Source organism: Salvelinus fontinalis, chromosome 24 (assembly GCF_029448725.1).
Source record: "Salvelinus fontinalis isolate EN_2023a chromosome 24, ASM2944872v1, whole genome shotgun sequence".
NCBI lineage: Eukaryota > Metazoa > Chordata > Actinopteri > Salmoniformes > Salmonidae > Salvelinus > Salvelinus fontinalis.
This window is the reverse complement of record NC_074688.1, coordinates 41,555,116-41,578,235: the sequence shown is the minus strand read 5'-3', so window position 1 is coordinate 41,578,235 and position 23,120 is coordinate 41,555,116. Positions and strand designations below refer to the sequence as shown.

The 23,120-nt window shown below is 45.9% G+C and overlaps 1 protein-coding gene across 1 annotated transcript in view; it reads right to left on the bottom strand.

The window, feature by feature from the left end:
• Nucleotides 1-23,120, bottom strand: part of LOC129822452 (WD repeat-containing protein 49-like) — a gene marked incomplete at its 5' end in the record, with an annotated part of 64,222 nt that overhangs the window by 32,906 nt on the left and 8,196 nt on the right. Inside the window, 6 exons of the mRNA XM_055880742.1 lie at nucleotides 2,118-2,248; nucleotides 8,010-8,125; nucleotides 10,884-11,048; nucleotides 13,719-13,955; nucleotides 14,124-14,272; nucleotides 14,370-14,537. Of these exons, the coding sequence (XP_055736717.1) occupies nucleotides 2,118-2,248; nucleotides 8,010-8,125; nucleotides 10,884-11,048; nucleotides 13,719-13,955; nucleotides 14,124-14,272; nucleotides 14,370-14,537 (966 nt within the window). The remainder of the gene's footprint in view (nucleotides 1-2,117; nucleotides 2,249-8,009; nucleotides 8,126-10,883; nucleotides 11,049-13,718; nucleotides 13,956-14,123; nucleotides 14,273-14,369; nucleotides 14,538-23,120) is intronic.

The following is a 23,120-nucleotide window of genomic DNA, read 5'->3' as shown; positions in this document are numbered from 1 at the left end:
TAGAGCAGAACCCATTCTATAGGTCTAAGTAGAGGTTTAGAGCAGAACCCATTCTATAGGTCTAAGTAGAGGTTTAGAGCAGAACCCATTCTATAGGTCTAAGTAGAGGTTTAGAGCAGAATCCATTCTATATGTCTAAGTAGTGGTTTAGAGCAGAACCCATTCTATAGGTCTAAGTAGAGGTTTAGAGCAGAACCCATTCTATAGGTCTAAGTAGGGGTTTAGAGCAGAACCCATTCTATAGGTCTAAGTAGAGGTTTAGAGCAGAACCCATTCTATATGTCTAAGTAGAGGTTTAGAGCAGAACCCATTCTATAGGTCTAAGTAGGGGTTTAGAGCAGAACCCATTCTATAGGTCTAAGTAGGGGTTTAGAGCAGAACCCATTCTATAGGTCTAAGTAGGGGTTTAGAGCAGAACCCATTCTATATGTCTAAGTAGAGGTTTAGAGCAGAACCCATTCTATAGGTCTAAGTAGGGGTTTAGAGCAAAATCCATTCTATAGGTCTAAGTAGTGGTTTAGAGGAGAACCCATTCTATATGTCTAAGTAGTGGTTTAGAGCAGAACCCATTCTATAGGTCTAAGTAGAGGTTTAGAGCAGAATCCATTCTATAGGTCTAAGTAGAGGTTTAGAGCAGAACCCATTCTATAGGTCTAAGTAGAGGTTTAGAGCAGAATCCATTCTATAGGTCTAAGTAGTGGTTTAGAGCAGAATCCATTCTACAGGTCTAAGTAGAGGTTTAGAGCAGAACCCATTCTATAGGTCTAAGTAGTGGTTTAGAGCAGAACCCATTCTATAGGTCTAAGTAGGGGTTTAGAGCAGAATCCATTCTATAGGTCTAAGTAGTGGTTTAGAGCAGAATCCATTCTACAGTTCTAAGTAGAGGTTTAGAGCAGAACCCATTCTATAGGTCTAAGTAGTGGTTTAGAGCAGAACCCATTCTATAGGTCTAAGTAGTGGTTTAGAGCAGAACCCATTCAATAGGTCTAAGTAGAGGTTTAGAGCAGAATCCATTCTATAGGTCTAAGTAGGGGTTTAGAGCAGAACCCATTCTATAGGTCTAAGTAGAGGGTTAGAGCAGAATCCATTCTATAGGTCTAAGTAGAGGTTTAGAGCAGAACCCATTCTATAGGTCTAAGTAGGGGTTTAGAGCAGAACCCATTCTATAGGTCTAAGTAGGGGTTTAGAGCAGAACCCATTCTATAGGTCTAAGTAGGGGTTTAGAGCAGAACCCATTCTATATGTCTAAGTAGAGGTTTAGAGCAGAATCCATTCTATAGGTCTAAGTAGAGGTTTAGAGCAGAACCCATTCTATAGGTCTAAGTAGGGGTTTAGAGCAGAACCCATTCTATAGGTCTAAGTAGAGGTTTAGAGCAGAACCCATTCTATAGGTCTAAGTAGAGGTTTAGAGCAGAACCCATTCTATAGGTCTAAGTAGAGGTTTAGAGCAGAACCCATTCTATAGGTCTAAGTAGAGGTTTAGAGCAGAATCCATTCTATAGGTCTAAGTAGTGGTTTAGAGCAGAATCCATTCTACAGGTCTAAGTAGAGGTTTAGAGCAGAACCCACTCTATAGGTCTAAGTAGAGGTTTAGAGCAGAACCCATTCTATAGGTCTAAGTAGTGGTTTAGAGCAGAATCCCCCAGATAAGAACCAGCATCTCAAAGCTCCCGGTAAATCCTGTTAATGGAGGATTAGTGCAGTTAACATTAAGATTGATCTCCAAATCATTCTGACGGGGTATTCTCTGAGGGTAAGCATTAGTGCTTAACGGTAGCCATGTTGTGCAGTCAGAGTTGAGCCTGAGTTCAGGCCTCCGCTGGGTGTGCTGTGGGCCTGGCAGGAAGAGAACACACAGCTCCCCAGCAGAGAGACCGAGGGAGCACTTTGATAACTCCACCATCCACTTTCATTAACAGATATTTACTCCCAGATGTTGTTTTACTTCCGTGGATTTCTTCTCTATTCTCTCCTCTCCTGTTGCCTGAGTGGACAATGTTTCATTCTAACACACAGAGACACATACTGTACACACACACACACACACACACACACACACACACACACACACACACACACACACACACACACACACACACACACACACACACACATACCTGTGACGAGGGTTTGAGGGGGCAGAAATGTGGCACACAGGACGTCATCGTTATGCTGAACTCCTCCCTTCCACTCAGAGGGCTGAACAAAGAACTGAGAGAAGGAGGGCAGTCTGAACACTGTTAACATCCTGCAGAGAGAGAAGGAGGGCAGTCTGAACACTGTTAACATCCTGCAGAGAGAAGGAGGGCAGTCTGAACACTGTTAACATCCTGCAGAGAGAAGGAGGGCAGTCTGAACACTGTTAACATCCTGCAGAGAGAAGGAGGGCAGTCTGAACACTGTTAACATCCTGCAGAGAGAAGGAGGGCAGTCTGAACACTGTTAACATCCTGCAGAGAGAGAAGGAGGGCAGTCTGAACACTGTTAACATCCTGCAGAGAGAGAAGGAGGGCAGTCTGAACACTGTTAACATCCTGCAGAGAGAAGGAGGGCAGTCTGAACACTGTTAACATCCTGCAGAGAGAAGGAGGGCAGTCTGAACACTGTTAACATCCTGCAGAGAGAAGGAGGGCAGTCTGAACACTGTTAATATCCTGCAGAGAGAGAAGGAGGGCTGTCTGAACACTGTTAATATCCTGCAGAGAGAAGGAGGGCAGTCTGAACACTGTTAACATCCTGCAAAGAGAAGGAGGGCAGTCTGAACACTGTTAACATCCTGCAGAGAGAGAAGGAGGGCAGTCTGAACACTGTTAACATCCTGCAGAGAGAGAAGGAGGGCAGTCTGAACACTGTTAACATCCTGCAGAGAGAGAAGGAGGGCAGTCTGAACACTGTTAACATCCTGCAGAGAGAGAAGGAGGGCAGTCTGAACACTGTTAACATCCTGCAGAGAGAGAAGGAGGGCAGTCTGAACACTGTTAACATCCTGCAGAGAGAGAAGGAGGGCAGTCTGAACACTGTTAACATCCTGCAGAGAGAGAAGGAGGGCAGTCTGAACACTGTTAACATCCTGCAGAGAGAAGGAGGGCAGTCTGAACACTGTTAACATCCTGCAGAGAGAGAAGGAGGGCAGTCTGAACACTGTTAACATCCTGCAGAGAGAGAAGGAGGGCAGTCTGAACACTGTTAACATCCTGCAGAGAGAAGGAGGGCAGTCTGAACACTGTTAACATCCTGCAGAGAGAAGGAGGGCAGTCTGAACACTGTTAACATCCTGCAGAGAGAAGGAGGGCAGTCTGAACACTGTTAACATCCTGCAGAGAGAAGGAGGGCAGTCTGAACACTGTTAACATCCTGCAGAGAGAAGGAGGGCAGTCTGAACACTGTTAACATCCTGCAGAGAGAGAAGTAGGGCAGTCTGAACACTGTTAACATCCTGCAGAGAGAAGGAGGGCAGTCTGAACACTGTTAACATCCTGCAGAGAGAAGGAGGGCAGTCTGAACACTGTTAACATCCTGCAGAGAGAGAATGAGGGCAGTCTGAACACTGTTAACATCCTGCAGAGAGAAGGAGGGCAGTCTGAACACTGTTAACATCCTGCAGAGAGAGAAGGAGGGCAGTCTGAACACTGTTAACATCCTGCAGAGAGAGAAGGAGGGCAGTCTGAACACTGTTAACATCCTGCAGAGAGAGAAGGAGGGCAGTCTGAACACTGTTAACATCCTGCAGAGAGAGAAGGAGGGCAGTCTGAACACTGTTAACATCCTGCAGAGAGAAGGAGGGCAGTCTGAACACTGTTAACATCCTGCAGAGAGAGAAGGAGGGCAGTCTGAACACTGTTAACATCCTGCAGAGAGAGAAGGAGGGCAGTCTGAACACTGTTAACATCCTGCAGAGAGAAGGAGGGCAGTCTGAACACTGTTAACATCCTGCAGAGAGAGAAGGAGGGCAGTCTGAACACTGTTAACATCCTGCAGAGAGAAGGAGGGCAGTCTGAACACTGTTAACATCCTGCAGAGAGAGAAGGAGGGCAGTCTGAACACTGTTAACATCCTGCAGAGAGAGAAGGAGGGCAGTCTGAACACTGTTAACATCCTGCAGAGAGAGAAGGAGGGCAGTCTGAACACTGTTAACATCCTGCAGAGAGAAGGAGGGCAGTCTGAACACTGTTAACATCCTGCAGAGAGAAGGAGGGCAGTCTGAACACTGTTAACATCCTGCAGAGAGAAGGAGGGCAGTCTGAACACTGTTAACATCCTGCAGAGAGAGAATGAGGGCAGTCTGAACACTGTTAACATCCTGCAGAGAGAAGGAGGGCAGTCTGAACACTGTTAACATCCTGCAGAGAGAGAAGGAGGGCAGTCTGAACACTGTTAACATCCTGCAGAGAGAAGGAGGGCAGTCTGAACACTGTTAACATCCTGCAGAGAGAGAAGGAGGGCAGTCTGAACACTGTTAACATCCTGCAGAGAGAAGGAGGGCAGTCTGAACACTGTTAACATCCTGCAGAGAGAGAAGGAGGGCAGTCTGAACACTGTTAACATCCTGCAGAGAGAGAAGGAGGGCAGTCTGAACACTGTTAACATCCTGCAGAGAGAGAAGGAGGGCAGTCTGAACACTGTTAACATCCTGCAGAGAGAAGGAGGGCAGTCTGAACACTGTTAACATCCTGCAGAGAGAAGGAGGGCTGTCTGAACACTGTTAACATCCTGCAGAGAGAGAAGGAGGGCAGTCTGAACACTGTTAACATCCTGCAGAGAGAGAAGGAGGGCAATCTGAACACTGTTAACATCCTGCAGAGAGAAGGAGGGCAGTCTGAACACTGTTAACATCCTGCAGAGAGAAGGAGGGCAGTCTGAACACTGTTAACATCCTGCAGAGAGAGAAGGAGGGCAGTCTGAACACTGTTAACATCCTGCAGAGAGAAGGAGGGCAGTCTGAACACTGTTAACATCCTGCAGAGAGAGAAGGAGGGCAGTCTGAACACTGTTAACATCCTGCAGAGAGAGAAGGAGGGCAGTCTGAACACTGTTAACATCCTGCAGAGAGAGAAGGAGGGCAGTCTGAACACTGTTAACATCCTGCAGAGAGAGAAGGAGGGCAATCTGAACACTGTTAACATCCTGCAGAGAGAAGGAGGGCAGTCTGAACACTGTTAACATCCTGCAGAGAGAAGGAGGGCAGTCTGAACACTGTTAACATCCTGCAGAGAGAGAAGGAGGGCAGTCTGAACACTGTTAATATCCTGCAGAGAGAGAAGGAGGGCAGTCTGAACACTGTTAACATCCTGCAGAGAGAGAAGGAGGGCAGTCTGAACACTGTTAACATCCTGCAGAGAGAGAAGGAGGGCAATCTGAACACTGTTAACATCCTGCAGAGAGAAGGAGGGCAGTCTGAACACTGTTAACATCCTGCAGAGAGAAGGAGGGCAGTCTGAACACTTAACATCCTGCAGAGAGAGAAGGAGGGCAGTCTGAACACTGTTAACATCCTGCAGAGAGAAGGAGGGCAGTCTGAACACTGTTAACATCCTGCAGAGAGAGAAGGAGGGCAGTCTGAACACTGTTAACATCCTGCAGAGAGAGAAGGAGGGCAGTCTGAACACTGTTAACATCCTGCAGAGAGAGAAGGAGGGCAGTCTGAACACTGTTAACATCCTGCAGAGAGAGAAGGAGGGCAATCTGAACACTGTTAACATCCTGCAGAGAGAAGGAGGGCAGTCTGAACACTGTTAACATCCTGCAGAGAGAAGGAGGGCAGTCTGAACACTGTTAACATCCTGCAGAGAGAGAAGGAGGGCAGTCTGAACACTGTTAACATCCTGCAGAGAGAGAAGAGGGGTGGCGGAGAGAGAGAGAGAGAGAGAGAGAGAGAGAGAGAGAGAGAGAGAGAGAGAGAGAGAGAGAGAGAGAGAGAGAGAGAGATCAAACTAATCAAACGAATGACTGGGTCGCGTCTCTAGCATCCAAAAGATGAGAAAGTATGAATTATCTTATCAACGAAAAATAACGATTTCTACCGCTAAACGTGTGTTTTCATATTGTTTCCTTTGACGACTGATGTATAACCGGGATAAACGCTGACGTTCTGTACATTACCTTAGAAAGACCTCCACAAAGGGACCCGGCTCCGCATCATCCATTACTTACAGAACGTTAGCCTTTATCCCTTACATATTACACTAACACTGTGTAATAACTACTGGTCCTGTCATTAACACCGTGTTATAACTACTGTTCCTGTCATTAACACTGTGTTATAACTACTGTTACTGTTCCTGTCATTAACACTGTGTTATAACTACTGTTCCTGTCATTAACACTGTGTTATAACTACTGTTACTGGGTCTGTCATTAACACTGTGTTATAACTACTGGTCCTGTCATTAACACCGTGTTATAACTACTGTTACTGGGTCTGTCATTAACACTGTGTTATAACTACTGTTACTGTCATTAACACTGTGTTATAACTACTGTTACTGGGTCTGTCATTAACACTGTGTTATAACTACTGTTACTGTTCCTGTCATTAACACTGTGTTATAACTACTGTTACTGTCATTAACACTGTGTTATAACTACTGGTCCTGTCATTAACACTGTGTTATAACTACTGTTACTGGGTCTGTCATTAACACTGTGTTATAACTACTGTTACTGTCATTAACACTGTGTTATAACTACTGTTACTGGTTCTGTCATTAACACTGTGTTATAACTACCGTTACTGGGTCTGTCATTAACACTGTGTTATAACTACTGTTACTGTCATTAACACTGTGTTATAACTAATGTTACTGTCATTAACACTGTGTTATAACTACTGTTACTGGGTCTGTCATTAACACTGTGTTATAACTACTGTTACTGTCATTAACACTGTGTTATAACTACTGTTACTGGGTCTGTCATTAACACTGTGTTATAACTACTGTTACTGTTCCTGTCATTAACACTGTGTTATAACTACTGTTACTGGGTCTGTCATTAACACTGTGTTATAACTACTGTTACTGTTCCTGTCATTAACACTGTGTTATAACTACTGTTACTGGGTCTGTCATTAACACTGTGTTATAACTACTGTGACTGTCATTAACACTGTGTTATAACTACTGTTACTGGGTCTGTCATTAACACTGTGTTATAACTACTGTTACTGGGTCTGTCATTAACACTATGTTATAACTACTGGTCCTGTCATTAACACCGTGTTATAACTACTGTTACTGGGTCTGTCATTAACACTGTGTTATAACTACTGTTACTGTCATTAACACTGTGTTATAACTAATGTTACTGTCATTAACACTGTGTTATAACTACTGTTACTGTCATTAACACTGTGTTATAACTAATGTTACTGTCATTAACACTGTGTTATAACTACTGTTACTGGGTCTGTCATTAACACTGTGTTATAACTACTGTTACTGGGTCTGTCATTAACACTATGTTATAACTACTGGTCCTGTCATTAACACCGTGTTATAACTACTGTTACTGGGTCTGTCATTAACACTGTGTTATAACTACTGTTACTGTCATTAACACTGTGTTATAACTAATGTTACTGTCATTAACACTGTGTTATAACTACTGTTACTGTCATTAACACTGTGTTATAACTAATGTTACTGTCATTAACACTGTGTTATAACTACTGTTACTGTCATTAACACTGTGTTATAACTACTGTTACTGTTCCTGTCATTAACACTGTGTTATAACTACTGTTACTGTTCCTGTCATTAACACTCTGTTATAACTACTGGTCCTGTCATTAACACTGTGTTATAACTACTGTTACTGGGTCTGTCATTAACACTCTGTTATAACTACTGTTACTGGGTCTGTCATTAACACTGTGTTATAACTACTGTTCCTGTCATTAACACAGATACACAACGACAGACAGACAGACAGACAGACAGACAGACAGACAGACAGACAGACTGACTGACATGACAGTTGAATGTCAGATCTCAGGTATTAGGGACACACACCTCTCCCAGCCCATGACCAGCACAGTTCTCTTCAGCACTAGAACCTGGGAGATGTCCACGGCCTGGTCCCGGCCCGCATTCAGCCTGTGGTGGCAGTGACCGTTAAAGTCCCAGATCTAGAACCACACAGTTAGAACCACACAGTTAGAACCACACTATTAGAACCACACAGTTAGAACCAAGAAATACAGATCTAGAACCTAGAACAGACACCCCATCAAATTGACACCACCGGGTTAACATCCAACACCAGGAGTTAAGGAGACAGAAACAGACACTCTGACAAACATAAACAGACAGACACCAACTCTAGACTAACAGAAGGAGAGACACCAACTCTAGACTAACAGAAGGAGAGACACCAACTCTAGACTAACAGAAGGACAGACACCAACTCTAGACTAACAGAAGGACAGACACCAACTCTAGACTAACAGAAGAACAGACACCAACTCTAGACTAACAGAAGAACAGACACCAACTCTAGACTAACAGAAAGACAGAAACCAACTCTAGACTAACAGAAGAACAGACACCAACTCTAGACTAACAGAAGGACAGACACCAACTCTAGACTAACAGAAGGACAGACACCAACTCTAGACTAACAGAAGGAGAGACACCAACTCTAGACTAACAGAAGGACAGACACCAACTCTAGACTAACAGAAGGAGAGACACCAACTCTAGACTAACAGAAGGACAGACACCAACTCTAGACTAACAGAAGGAACGACACCAACTCTAGACTAACAGAAGGAGAGACACCAACTCTAGACTAACAGAAGGAACGACACCAACTCTAGACTAACAGAAGGAACGACACCAACTCTAGACTAACAGAAGGAACGACACCAACTCTAGACTAACAGAAGGAACGACACCAACTCTAGACTAACAGAAAGACAGACACCAACTCTAGACTAACAGAAATACAGACACCAACTTTAGACTAACAGAAGGACAGACACCAACTCTAGACTAACAGAAGGAACGACACCAACTCTAGACTAACAGAAGGAACGACACCAACTCTAGACTAACAGAAGGAACGACACCAACTCTAGACTAACAGAAAGACAGACACCAACTCTAGACTAACAGAAATACAGACACCAACTTTAGACTAACAGAAGGACAGACACCAACTCTAGACTAACAGAAGGACAGACACCAACTCTAGACTAACAGAAGGACAGACACCAACTCTAGACTAACAGAAGGACAGACACCAACTCTAGACTAACAGAAAGACAGACACCAACTCTAGACTAACAGAAAGACAGACACCAACTCTAGACTAACAGAAGGACAGACACCAACTCTAGACTAACAGAAAGACAGACACCAACTCTAGACTAACAGAAAGACAGACACCAACTCTAGACTAACAGAAGGACAGACACCAACTCTAGACTAACAGAAGAACAGACACCAACTCTAGACTAACAGAAAGACAGACACCAACTCTAGACTAACAGAAGGACAGACACCAACTCTAGACTAACAGAAGGACAGACACCAACTCTAGACTAACAGAAGGACAGACACCAACTCTAGACTAACAGAAGGACAGACACCAACTCTAGACTAACAGAAGGACAGACACCAACTCTAGACTAACAGAATAACAGACACCAACTCTAGACTAACAGAAGGAGAGACACCAACTCTAGACTAACAGAAGAACAGACACCAACTCTAGACTAACAGAAGGAGAGACACCAACTCTAGACTAACAGAAGGAGAGACACCAACTCTAGACTAACAGAAGGACAGACACCAACTCTAGACTAACAGAAGGACAGACACCAACTCTAGACTAACAGAAGGAGAGACACCAACTCTAGACTAACAGAAGGAGAGACACCAACTCTAGACTAACAGAAGGAGAGACACCAACTCTAGACTAACAGAAGGAGAGACACCAACTCTAGACTAACAGAAGAACAGACACCAACTCTAGACTAACAGAAGGACAGACACCAACTCTAGACTAACAGAAGGAGAGACACCAACTCTAGACTAACAGAAGGACAGACACCAACTCTAGACTAACAGAAGGACAGACACCAACTCTAGACTAACAGAAAGACAGACACCAACTCTAGACTAACAGAAGGACAGACACCAACTCTAGACTAACAGAAGGAACGACACCAACTCTAGACTAACAGAAGGAGAGACACCAACTCTAGACTAACAGAAGGAGAGACACCAACTCTAGACTAACAGTAGGAGAGACACCAACTCTAGACTAACAGAAGGAGAGACACCAACTCTAGACTAACAGAAGGAGAGACACCAACTCTAGACTAACAGAAGGAGAGACACCAACTCTAGACTAACAGAAGGAGAGACACCAACTCTAGACTAACAGAAGGACAGACACCAACTCTAGACTAACAGAAGGACAGACACCAACTCTAGACTAACAGAAAGACAGACACCAACTCTAGACTAACAGAAGGACAGACACCAACTCTAGACTAACAGAAGGACAGACACCAACTCTAGACTAACAGAAGGAGAGACACCAACTCTAGACTAACAGAAGGAGAGACACCAACTCTAGACTAACAGAAGGAGAGACACCAACTCTAGACTAACAGAAGGAGAGACACCAACTCTAGACTAACAGAAAGACAGACACCAACTCTAGACTAACAGAAGGACAGACACCAACTCTAGACTAACAGAAGGACAGACACCAACTCTAGACTAACAGAAGGAGAGACACCAACTCTAGACTAACAGAAGGAGAGACACCAACTCTAGACTAACAGAAGGACCGACACCAACTCTAGACTAACAGAAGGACCTTGACCACTCCGTCTGTGGCGACTGCCTACGTCGATGAATGTAACGAGTGACCTTGACTACTCCGTCTGTGCCGGCGGTGAACAAGCGTGTCTGTGTCCCGTCCAGCGCCATGGTGGAGATCTCAGCATCACCATGACAACGGTGGAACTGCTTGACCTTCTGACCTGTGTCCACCAGCCAACAGATCACTGTGGAGCCAGAGTCACTGCTGATCACCTGAGAGACAGAGGGGAGGTAGAGAGACAGAGAGAGAGAGAGAGAGAGAGAGAGAGAGAAAGGGGGGGAGACAGAAAGAGAAAGGGGGGTAGAGACAGAGAGAGAGAGAGAGAGAGAGAGTGGGGGGGGTAGAGAGACAGAGAGAGAGAGAGAGAGAGAGAGAGAGAGAGAGAGAGAGAGAGGGGGAGACAGAAAGAGAGAGGGGGTAGAGACAGAGAGGGGGGGTAGAGAGAGAGAGAGAGAGAGAGAGAGAGAGAGTGGGGGGATAGAGAGACAGAGAGAGAGACAGAGAGGGTGGGTAGACAGACAGAGAGAGAGAGAGGGGGGAGACAGAAAGAGAGAGGGGGGTAGAGAGAGAGAGAGAGAGAGAGAGAGAGAGAGAAAGCAGAGTTGAGATGAGGAGAGAGAGAGAGCAGAGAGAGAGAGAGAGAGAGAAAGCAGAGTTGAGATGAGGAGAGAGAGAGAGCAGAGAGAGAGAGAAAGAGAGAGAGAGCAGAGAGAGAGAGAGAGAGACAAAATTCTACTAAGTGGGCTTGGTGGTAAGGTGTATGACTTAATAAAATGTATGTACACAGAAAACAAGTATGCAATAAAAATCCAAAACCAAAGAACAGAATTATTTTCACAATGTCGAGGTGTGAGACAAGGCTGCAGTTTGAGTCCAAATCTTTTTCTTTTCAACATTTACTGTATATCAATGAATTAGCAGACATGTTGGACCATTCTCCAGCCCCAGGACTCACACTATTTGACACAGAGGTGAAATACCTGCTATATGCTGATGACTTGGTACTTCTATCACCAACCAAAGAAGGTCTTCAACAGAACATTAATATTCTAGAGCAATATTGCCATATTCGGGCCCTTGCAGTAAATTTCCAAAAAACGAAAATCATGATTTCCCCCCCCCCCCCAAAAACAGATGTCAGAAACACAAATATAAATTCACCCTGAACAACACCATAATTGAACACACTAAAAATTACACCTACCTTGGTCTGACCATATCTGCATCAGGAAACTTTAATATGACAGTGAATGCACTCAAAGAAAAAGCCCGCAGAGCATTGTATGCAATAAAAATGATATTATTCAATATCAACATCCCAATTAGAATTTGGACCAAAATATTTGACAGTGTAATCCTACCAATAGCTCTGTACGGAAGTGAGGTTTGGGGGCCACTCAATAAACTGGACTTTAAAATGTGGGACAAACATCCAATTGAAGCCCTACATGCAGAATTCTGTCGGAAAATCCTACAAGTCCAGAGAAATACACCAACTAATGTATGTAGGGCAGAATTGGGCCGCTTTCCAGTAATAATGAAAATACAGAAAAGATCATTAAAATTTTGGCTACATCTGAATTCAAGTCCAAATTCAAGTCTGCAATTTAAAGCACTTCAAACCCAAGAGCTGAGCCCAGAAACGAGCCCTCTCAGTCAGCTGGTGTTGGACCTCACCAACCAAGCTGACACCAGCACTGCTTCAAAAGAAAGAATTCCAATAAACAAAATCATAAACCAATCAAAGGATGAAACAAAATCCCAAAGCCGACTAAATTGCTATCTGACCCTAAACAGAGAATATGAATTGGCTGATTATCTCTACTCTGTCAGAGATACGAAGCAGAGACAGATCCTTACCAAGTACAGGCTGAGTGACCACCGATTGGCAATAGAAACCGGCAGACATAAAAAGACATGGCTACCCAAAGAAGAGTGTGTATGTGGTCACTGCACAACAGGGGAGGTAGAAACAGAGATGCACTTTCTCCTTTACTGTGATAAATATTCCTCACAAAGACATTCATTATTCACTGTAATTACTACATTTATTCCAAATTGTAACTTATTAAACCCAGAGGAAAAACTAAAAATACTCATATGGGTAGTAACTTACTTATTATTAGTATTATTGTTATTACTATTATTATTGTTGTTTATCATTCCAAATAGTAGTGGTATGGGTGATAATGGTAATGATAACAGTTTAATGATGGTGGTGATAGTAGTAGTAGTGGTAATGATGATAGTAGTTGTAGTACCGATGTAATGGTAGTAGTGGTAATGATGATGATAGTAGTTGTAGTACTGATGTAATGGTAGTAGTGGTAATGATGATAGTAGTTGTAGTAATGATGTAATGGTAGTAGTGGTAATGATGATAGTAGTTGTAGTACCGATGTAATGGTGAAGATGACCGTTATTTAGTTATAAGTTAGTTATAGTTTCATTTTCCATTTATATTTTTATATTTATTACATTACATTCGACTATTGACTGTTACCATTTTATTGTTATTATTTTTGTATTTAATTTTGTATTATTATTTAATGCCATTTTATATTATTATTTGTTATTGTTTACAATTTTATTACAATGTATATTGTATACATTGTTGCTTTGGCAATATTGACACAATGGTTTTCATGCCAATAAAGCAGCTAAAATTTGAATTTGAAATTTGAGAGAGAGAGGGATGAGAGAGACAGAGAGGGGGGAGAGAGAGAGATGGGGGAGAGAGAGATGGGGGAGAGAGGGACAGAGAGACAGGGGGCGGGGGGAGAGAGAAAGAGAGGGAGAGAGAGGGGGGATGCGGAGAGAAAAGCATTATCGTGGGTCCTGTGTAGATGTAGGTGACTGTGCATGTGTTCCTGTGTCTGTACCTGTCTGAACAGGCTGTTATAGAGGACACAGGTGACAGGGTTCTCATGGCTGGTGACTCTCCTCCCCTCCTCTCTCTTGACTTCCATGAGGAGGAGCAGACTGTTGAAGGAGAGGAGGAGACGTGAGCGCTCCTCACTGAGGAACAGAAGAGTGTGACACTCCTCCTGTGTCTTGGGGAAGACGCCGGCGACACGCTGAATACACAGCTGACTGGCCACATCCCACAACCTCAGCACCTGAGAGAAGATAGAGAGAGTTGTCTTTAAGTCTTCAACACGCACGTAGAAATAAGTCTCATCTTCATCATTTAGAAGAAGTCATACTTCATCTAATGCACGTCTTTGACACATAACAACATCCCATTACTACACACAGTCCTCACTTCTCTTCTCCTTCTCTCTCACCTTGTCCTTGGAGAAGCTGATCAGCTGTTTCTTGCCCACTATGAAGCGTACGGCGGTAACACTGCTCATGTGACCTCTGAGTACACCCACTGGTTTAGAGATCACATAGGGGTTCCACAGCAGTACCTTGTTGTCTACACCTGCGGTGGCTGCAACCAATCAGAGAGAAGGATGTTAGTGCCTGCATTGGCTACAACCAATGAGAAGTAAGGATAGATATTATAACTTGGTAGGACTTGTGAGTGCCTATCAAATTCATCCCAGAGTGATGGTCCAGGTCATTGGTTCCTTTCTCCGTGTGGAAGGCGGTGACTCTGAGGGGCTCGCCCTCTTTCTCCCTCCAGCCAATCACCATGCTACTCTGGGGGCTGGTGCTGCACGACAACAACGCCTCCAGAGAGCCCAGGAAACGCACTGCAGGAAACAGGAAGTACAGGTGTAAGATGAGGTGTTTTGTGAGTAGAAAGAGGTGAGTGAAGTGACAAGGAGAGGGGTGAGGAGAGAGGGAGAGGAGGAAAGAGGATGAAGGTGAGGAGAGAGGGAGAGGAGGAAGATAACCAGCGGATAACCAGCTAGATATATTGACTAAGCTGCCCTACACACAGAGAGCAGAGAGCTTTCAAATCATGTTTTTATTACAGCTGACATACATACACAGAGACAGGTTTACTGTCAGACCCAGTGTGTCATTTCACGAACAGGATGGGTGACGAGAGTGTAAAATGAGCATCATCAAAAATAACATGAGTTCAGTTGGAGTTTGTTCTCTGTTGACTGTGAGAAGTCATGCGGCATCCATCTATCCCTCTCTCTCATCTCTCCCTTCCTCTCTCTCTCCCGCCACCTCTCCCTTCCTCTCTCTCTCCCGCCACCTCTCTCTCATCTCTCCCTTCCTCTCTCTCTCCCGCCACCTCTCCCTTCCTCTCTCTCTCCCGCCACCTCTCTCTCATCTCTCCCTTCCTCTCTCTCTCCCGCCACCTCTCTCTCATCTCTCCCTTCCTCCCGCCACCTCTCTCTCATCTCTCCCTTCCTCTCTCTCTCCCGCCACCTCTCTCTCATCTCTCCCTTCCTCTCTCTCTCCCGCCACCTCTCTCTCATCTCTCCCTTCCTCTCTCTCTCCCGCCACCTCTCTCTCATCTCTCCCTCTCTCTCATCTCTCCCTTCCTCTCATCTCTCCCTTCCTCTCTCTCTCCCACCACCTCTCTCTCATCTCTCCCTTCCTCTCTCTCTCCCGCCACCTCTCTCTCATCTCTCCCTTCCTCTCTCTCTCCCGCCACCTCTCTCTCATCTCTCCCTCTCTCTCATCTCTCCCTTCCTCTCATCTCTCCCTTCCTCTCTCTCTCCCACCACCTCTCTCTCATCTCTCCCTTCCTCTCTCTCTCCCGCCACCTCTCTCTCATCTCTCCCTTCCTCTCTCTCTCCCGCCACCTCTCTCTCATCTCTCCCTTCCTCTCTCCCGCCACCTCTCTCTCATCTCTCCCTTCCTCTCTCTCTCCCGCCACCTCTCTCTCATCTCTCCCTTCCTCTCTCTCCCTTCCTCTCTCTCATCTCTCCCTTCCTCTCTCTCTCCCGCCACCTCTCTCTCATCTCTCCCTTCCTCTCTCTCTCCCGCCACCTCTCTCTCCCTCTTTTCCAAATGTCCTCTCACTTTCCCCCTCTGTTCTATTTCTCTGTCTGTCTGTCTCTCTCTCTCTTGTCTCTCTCTCTCTTGTCTCTCTCTCTCTTGTCTCTCTCTCTCTTGTCTCTCTCTCTCTCTTGTCTGTCTCTCTCTCTTGTCTCTCTCTCTCTTGTCTCTCTCTCTCTCTTGTCTCTCTCTTTCTCTTGTCTCTCTCTTTCTCTTGTCTCTCTCTCTCTCTTGTCTCTCTCTCTCTCTTGTCTCTCTCTCTCTTGTCTCTCTCTCTCTCTTGTCTCTCTCTCTCTCTTGTCTCTCTCTCTCTCTTGTCTCTCTCTCTCTCTTGTCTCTCTCTCTCTCTTGTCTCTCTCTCTCTCTTGTCTCTCTCTCTCTCTTGTCTCTCTCTCTCTCTTGTCTCTCTCTCTCTCTTGTCTCTCTCTCTCTCTTGTCTGTCTCTCTCTCTTGTCTGTCTCTCTCTCTTTCTGTCTCTCTCTCTTTCTGTCTCTCTCTTTTTCTGTCTCTCTCTCTCTTTTTCTGTCTCTCTCTCTCTTTTTCTGTCTCTCTCTTGTCTCTCTCTTGTCTCTCTCTTGTCTCTCTCTTGTCTCTCTCTTGTCTCTCTCTTGTCTCTCTCTTGTCTCTCTCTTGTCTCTCTCTTGTCTCTGTCTCTCTCTTGTCTCTCTCTTGTCTCTGTCTCTCTCTTGTCTCTCTCTTGTCTCTGTCTCTGTCTCTCTCTTGTCTCTCTCTTGTCTCTGTCTCTCTCTTGTCTCTCTCTTGTCTCTGTCTCTGTCTCTCTCTTGTCTCTGTCTCTCTCTTGTCTCTGTCTCTCTCTTGTCTCTGTCTCTCTCTTGTCTCTGTCTCTCTCTTGTCTCTCTCTTGTCTCTGTCTCTCTCTTGTCTCTCTCTTGTCTCTGTCTCTCTCTTGTCTCTCTCTTGTCTCTGTCTCTCTCTTGTCTCTCTCTTGTCTCTGTCTCTCTCTTGTCTCTCTCTTGTCTCTGTCTCTCTCTTGTCTCTCTCTTGTCTCTGTCTCTCTCTTGTCTCTCTCTTGTCTCTGTCTCTCTCTTGTCTCTCTCTTGTCTCTGTCTCTCTCTTGTCTCTCTCTTGTCTCTGTCTCTCTCTTGTCTCTCTCTTGTCTCTCTCTTGTCTCTCTCTTGTCTCTCTCTTGTCTCTCTCTTGTCTCTGTCTCTGTCTCTGTCTCTCTCTGTCTCTGTCTCTCTCTTGTCTCTGTCTCTCTCTTGTCTCTGTCTCTGTCTCTGTCTCTCTCTGTCTCTGTCTCTCTCTTGTCTCTGTCTCTCTCTTGTCTCTCTCTTGTCTCTGTCTCTCTCTTGTCTCTGTCTCTCTCTTGTCTCTCTCTTGTCTCTGTCTCTCTCTTGTCTCTCTCTTGTCTCTGTCTCTCTCTTGTCTCTCTCTTGTCTCTGTCTCTCTCTTGTCTCTCTCTTGTCTCTCTCTTGTCTCTGTCTCTCTCTTGTCTCTCTCTTGTCTCTCTCTTGTCTCTCTCTTGTCTCTGTCTCTGTCTCTCTCTGTCTCTGTCTCTCTCTTGTCTCTGTCTCTCTCTTGTCTCTGTCTCTCTCTTGTCTCTCTCTTGTCTCTGTCTCTCTCTTGTCTCTCTCTGTCTCTCTCTTGTCTCTGTCTCTCTCTTGTCTCTCTCTGTCTCTCTCTTGTCTCTCTCTGTCTCTCTCTCTCTCTTGTCTCTGTCTCTCTCTTGTCTCTGTCTCTCTCTTGTCTCTGTCTCTCTCTTGTCTCTGTCTCTCTCTTGTCTCTCTCTTGTCTCTCTCTTGTCTCTCTCTTGTCTCTCTCTTGTCTCTCTCTTGTCTCTCTCTCTCTCTTGTCTCTGTCTCTCTCTTGTCTCTCTCTTGTCTCTCTCTGTCTCTCTCTGTCTCTGTCTCTCTCTTGTCTCTCTCTCTCTCTTGTCTCTCTCTCTCTCTTGTCTCTCTCTCTCTCTTGTCTCTGTCTCTCTCTTGTCTCTGTCTCTCTCTTGTCTCTGTCTCTCTCTTGTCTCTCTCTCTCTCTTGTCTCTCTCTCTCTCTTGTCTCTGTCTCTCTCTTGTCTCTCTCTCTCTCTTGTCTCTGTCTCTCTCTTGTCTCTGTCTCTCTCTTGTCTCTCTCTTGTCTCTGTCTCTCTCTTGTCTCTCTCTTGTCTCTGTCTCTCTCTTGTCTCTCTCTTGTCTCTGTCTCTCTCTTGTCTCTCTCTTGTCTCTGTCTCTCTCTTGTCTCTCTCTTGTCTCTGTCTCTCTCTTGTCTCTCTCTTGTCTCTCTCTTGTCTCTGTCTCTCTCTTGTCTCTCTCTTGTCTCTGTCTCTCTCTTGTCTCTCTCTTGTCTCTGTCTCTCTCTTGTCTCTCTCTTGTCTCTGTCTCTCTCTTGTCTCTGTCTCTCTCTTGTCTCTCTCTTGTCTCTCTCTTGTCTCTCTCTTGTCTCTCTCTTGTCTCTCTCTTGTCTCTCTCTTGTCTCTCTCTTGTCTCTCTCTTGTCTCTGTCTTGTCTCTGTCTTGTCTCTGTCTCTCTCTTGTCTCTGTCTCTGTCTTGTCTCTGTCTCTCTCTTGTCTCTGTCTCTCTCTTGTCTCTGTCTCTCTCTTGTCTCTGTCTCTCTCTTGTCTCTGTCTCTCTCTTGTCTCTGTCTCTCTCTTGTCTCTGTCTCTCTCTTGTCTCTGTCTCTCTCGTCTCTCTCTCTCGTCTCTCTCTCTCTCTCTCTCTCTCTCTCTCTCTCTCTCTCTCTCTCTCTCTCTCTCTCTCTCTCTCTCTCTCGGGGATATGATAAACCCTCATGTCTAATCATCAACAGCCACTGTTTCTGAACTTCAGAAGAACACCACTTTGCACCCCAGAGATACACACACACACACACACACACACACACACACACACACACACACACACAGAGATATAAATATACACACACACACACAGACACGCATGCACAGATGCACACAGGAACACACACACTCTGCCTGTAAAATGTCAATTAGCTAATCTCTTTTATGTTCCGCTGTCATCTCCTCTGTTCCCTTTTGTTGTAATTTATTGTTTGTTGTTATGGTAACACTTTACTTGACACCCAGCATCATAAGACTTTATAACACGGTCATAACCATGTCATAATATGTCATAACACTTTATACACGGTCATAACCATGTCATAATATGTCATAACATGTTCATAATCATGTCATAATATGTCACACCACTTTATAACACGGTCATAACCATGTCATAATTTGTCATAACATTTTATAACACGGTCATAACCATACAAGCATTCCACTAATGACATTCGCTAAGCATGCGTATGTGACCAACAAAATTTGATCTGATTTCATAACACGGTCATAACACGGCCATAACACGGCCATAACACGGCCATAACACGGCCATAACACGGTCATAACACGGCCATAACACCGTCATAACACGGCCATAACACCGTCATAACACGGCCATAACACGGCCATAACACGGCCATAACACGGCCATAACACCGTCATAACACCGCCATAACACGGCCATAACACGGCCATAACACGGCCATAACACCGTCATAACACCGTCATAACACGGCCATAACACGGCCATAACACGGCCATAACACCGTCATAACACGGCCATAACACGGCCATAACACGGTCATAACACGGCCATAACACGGTCACAACACGGTCACAACACGGCCATAACACGGCCATAACACGGTCATAACACGGCCATAACACCGTCATAACACGGCCATAACACGGCCATAACACGGTCATAACACGGCCATAACACGGTCACAACACCGTCATAACACGGCCATAACACGGCCATAACACGGCCATAACACGGCCATAACACCGTCATAACACCGCCATAACACGGCCATAACACGGCCATAACACGGCCATAACACGGCCATAACACCGTCATAACACGGCCATAACACCGTCATAACACGGCCATAACACGGCCATAACACCGTCATAACACGGCCATAACACCGTCATAACACGGCCATAACACGGCCATAACACCGCCATAACACGGCCATAACACCGTCATAACACGGCCATAACACGGCCATAACACGGCCATAACACCGTCATAACACGGCCATAACACGGCCATAACACGGTCATAACACGGCCATAACACGGCCATAACACGGCCATAACACCGTCATAACACGGCCATAACACGGCCATAACACCGTCATAACACGGCCATAACACCGTCATAACACCGTCATAACACGGCCATAACACGGCCATAACACGGTCATAACACCGTCATAACACGGCCATAACACCGTCATAACACGGCCATAACACCGTCATAACACGGCCATAACACCGTCATAACACCGCCATAACACGGCCATAACACGGCCATAACACGGTCATAACACGGCCATAACACCGTCATAACACGGCCATAACACCGCCATAACACGGCCATAACACGGTCATAACACGGCCATAACACGGTCACAACACGGCCATAACACGGTCATAACACGGCCATAACACGGCCATAACACCGTCATAACACCGTCATAACACGGTCACAACACGGTCACAACACGGCCATAACACCGCCATAACACCGCCATAACACGGCCATAACACCGTCATAACACCGCCATAACACGGCCATAACACGGCCATAACACGGCCATAACACCGCCATAACACGGTCACAACACGGTCACAACACGGCCATAACACGGCCATAACACGGCCATAACACGGCCACAACACGGCCACAACACGGCCATAACACCGCCATAACACCGCCATAACACGGTCACAACACCGTCATAACACGGCCATAACACGGCCATAACACGGCCATAACACGGCCATAACACCGCCATAACACGGTCACAACACCGTCATAACACGGCCATAACACGGCCATAACACGGCCATAACACGGTCACAACACGGTCACAACACGGCCATAACACGGTCACAACACGGTCACAACACGGTCACAACACGGCCATAACACGGCCATAACACGGCCATAACACCGTCATAACACCGCCATAACACGGCCATAACACGGCCATAACACGGCCATAACACGGCCATAACACGGCCATAACACGGCCATAACACCGTCATAACACCGCCATAACACGGCCATAACACGGCCATAACACCGTCATAACACCGCCATAACACGGCCATAACACGGCCATAACACCGTCATAACACCGCCATAACACGGCCATAACACGGCCATAACACCGTCATAACACCGCCATAACACGGCCATAACACGGCCATAACACCGTCATAACACGGTCATAACACGGCCATAACACCGCCATAACACGGTCATAACACCGTCATAACACGGCCATAACACCGCCATAACACCGCCATAACACGGCCATAACACCGTCATAACACCGCCATAACACGGCCATAACACGGCCATAACACCGTCATAACACCGCCATAACACGGCCATAACACGGCCATAACACCGTCATAACACCGCCATAACACGGCCATAACACGGCCATAACACCGTCATAACACGGTCATAACACGGCCATAACACCGCCATAACACGGTCATAACACCGTCATAACACGGCCATAACACCGCCATAACACCGCCATAACACGGCCATAACACCGTCATAACACCGCCATAACACGGCCATAACACCGTCATAACACGGTCATAACACGGCCATAACACCGCCATAACACGGTCATAACACCGTCATAACACGGCCATAACACCGTCATAACACGGCCATAACACCGCCATAACACGGCCATAACACCGCCATAACACGGCCATAACACGGCCATAACACGGCCATAACACGGCCATAACACGGCCATAACACGGCCATAACACCGTCATAACACCGCCATAACACGGCCATAACACCGTCATAACACGACCATAACACGGCCATAACACGGCCATAACACGGCCATAACACCGCCATAACACGGTCACAACACGGTCACAACACGGCCATAACACGGCCATAACACGGCCATAACACGGCCATAACACGGCCATAACACCGTCATAACACGGCCATAACACGGTCACAACACGGTCATAACACGGCCATAACACGGCCATAACACCGCCATAACACGGTCACAACACGGCCATAACACGGCCATAACACGGTCACAACACGGCCATAACACGGCCATAACACGGTCACAACACGGCCATAACACGGTCACAACACGGCCATAACACGGCCATAACACCGCCATAACACGGTCATAACACGGTCACAACACGGCCATAACACGGCCATAACACGGCCATAATTTATTTATTTATTTTATTTTACCGTTATTTTACCAGGTAAGTTGACTGAGAACACGTTCTCATTTGCAGCAACGACCTGGGGAATAGTTACAGGGGGGAGGAGGGGGATGAATGAGCCAATTGTGAACTGGGGATTGTTAGGTGACCATGATGGTTTGAGGGCCAGATTGGGAATTTAGCCAGGACACCGGGGTTAACACCCCTACTCTTACGATAAGTGCCATGGGATCTTTAATGACCTCAGAGAGTCAGGACACCCGTTTAACGTCCCATCCGAAAGACGGCCATAACACGGCCATAACACGGTCACAACACGGTCACAACACGGCCATAACACGGCCATAACACGGTCACAACACGGTCACAACACGGCCATAACACGGTCACAACACGGTCACAACACGGCCATAACACGGCCATAACACGGCCATAACACGGTCACAACACGGCCATAACACGGCCATACCACCGTCATAACACGGCCATAACACGGCCATAACACGGTCACAACACGGCCATAACACGGTCACAACACGGTCACAACACGGTCACAACACGGTCACAACACGGTCACAACACGGCCATAACACGGCCACAACACGGTCACAACACGGTCACAACACGGCCATAACACGGCCATAACACGGTCACAACACGGTCACAACACGGTCACAACACGGCCACAACACGGTCACAACACGGTCACAACACGGTCATAACACGGTCATAACACTAGTCATAACACGGTCATGTCATAACACGGTCATAACACTAGTCATAACACGGTCATAACACTAGTCATAACACTAGTCATAACACTAGTCATAACACGGTCATAACACTAGTCATAACATGGTCATAACACTAGTCATAACACGGTCATAACACTAGTCATAACACGGTCATAACACTAGTCATAACACTAGTCATAACACTAGTCATAACACGGTCATAACACGGTCATAACACGGTCATAACACGGCCATGTCATAACACGGTCATAACATAACACGGTCATAACACTAGTCATAACACGGTCATAACACGGTCATAACACGAGTCATAACACGAGTCATAACACGAGTCATAACACGAGTCATAACA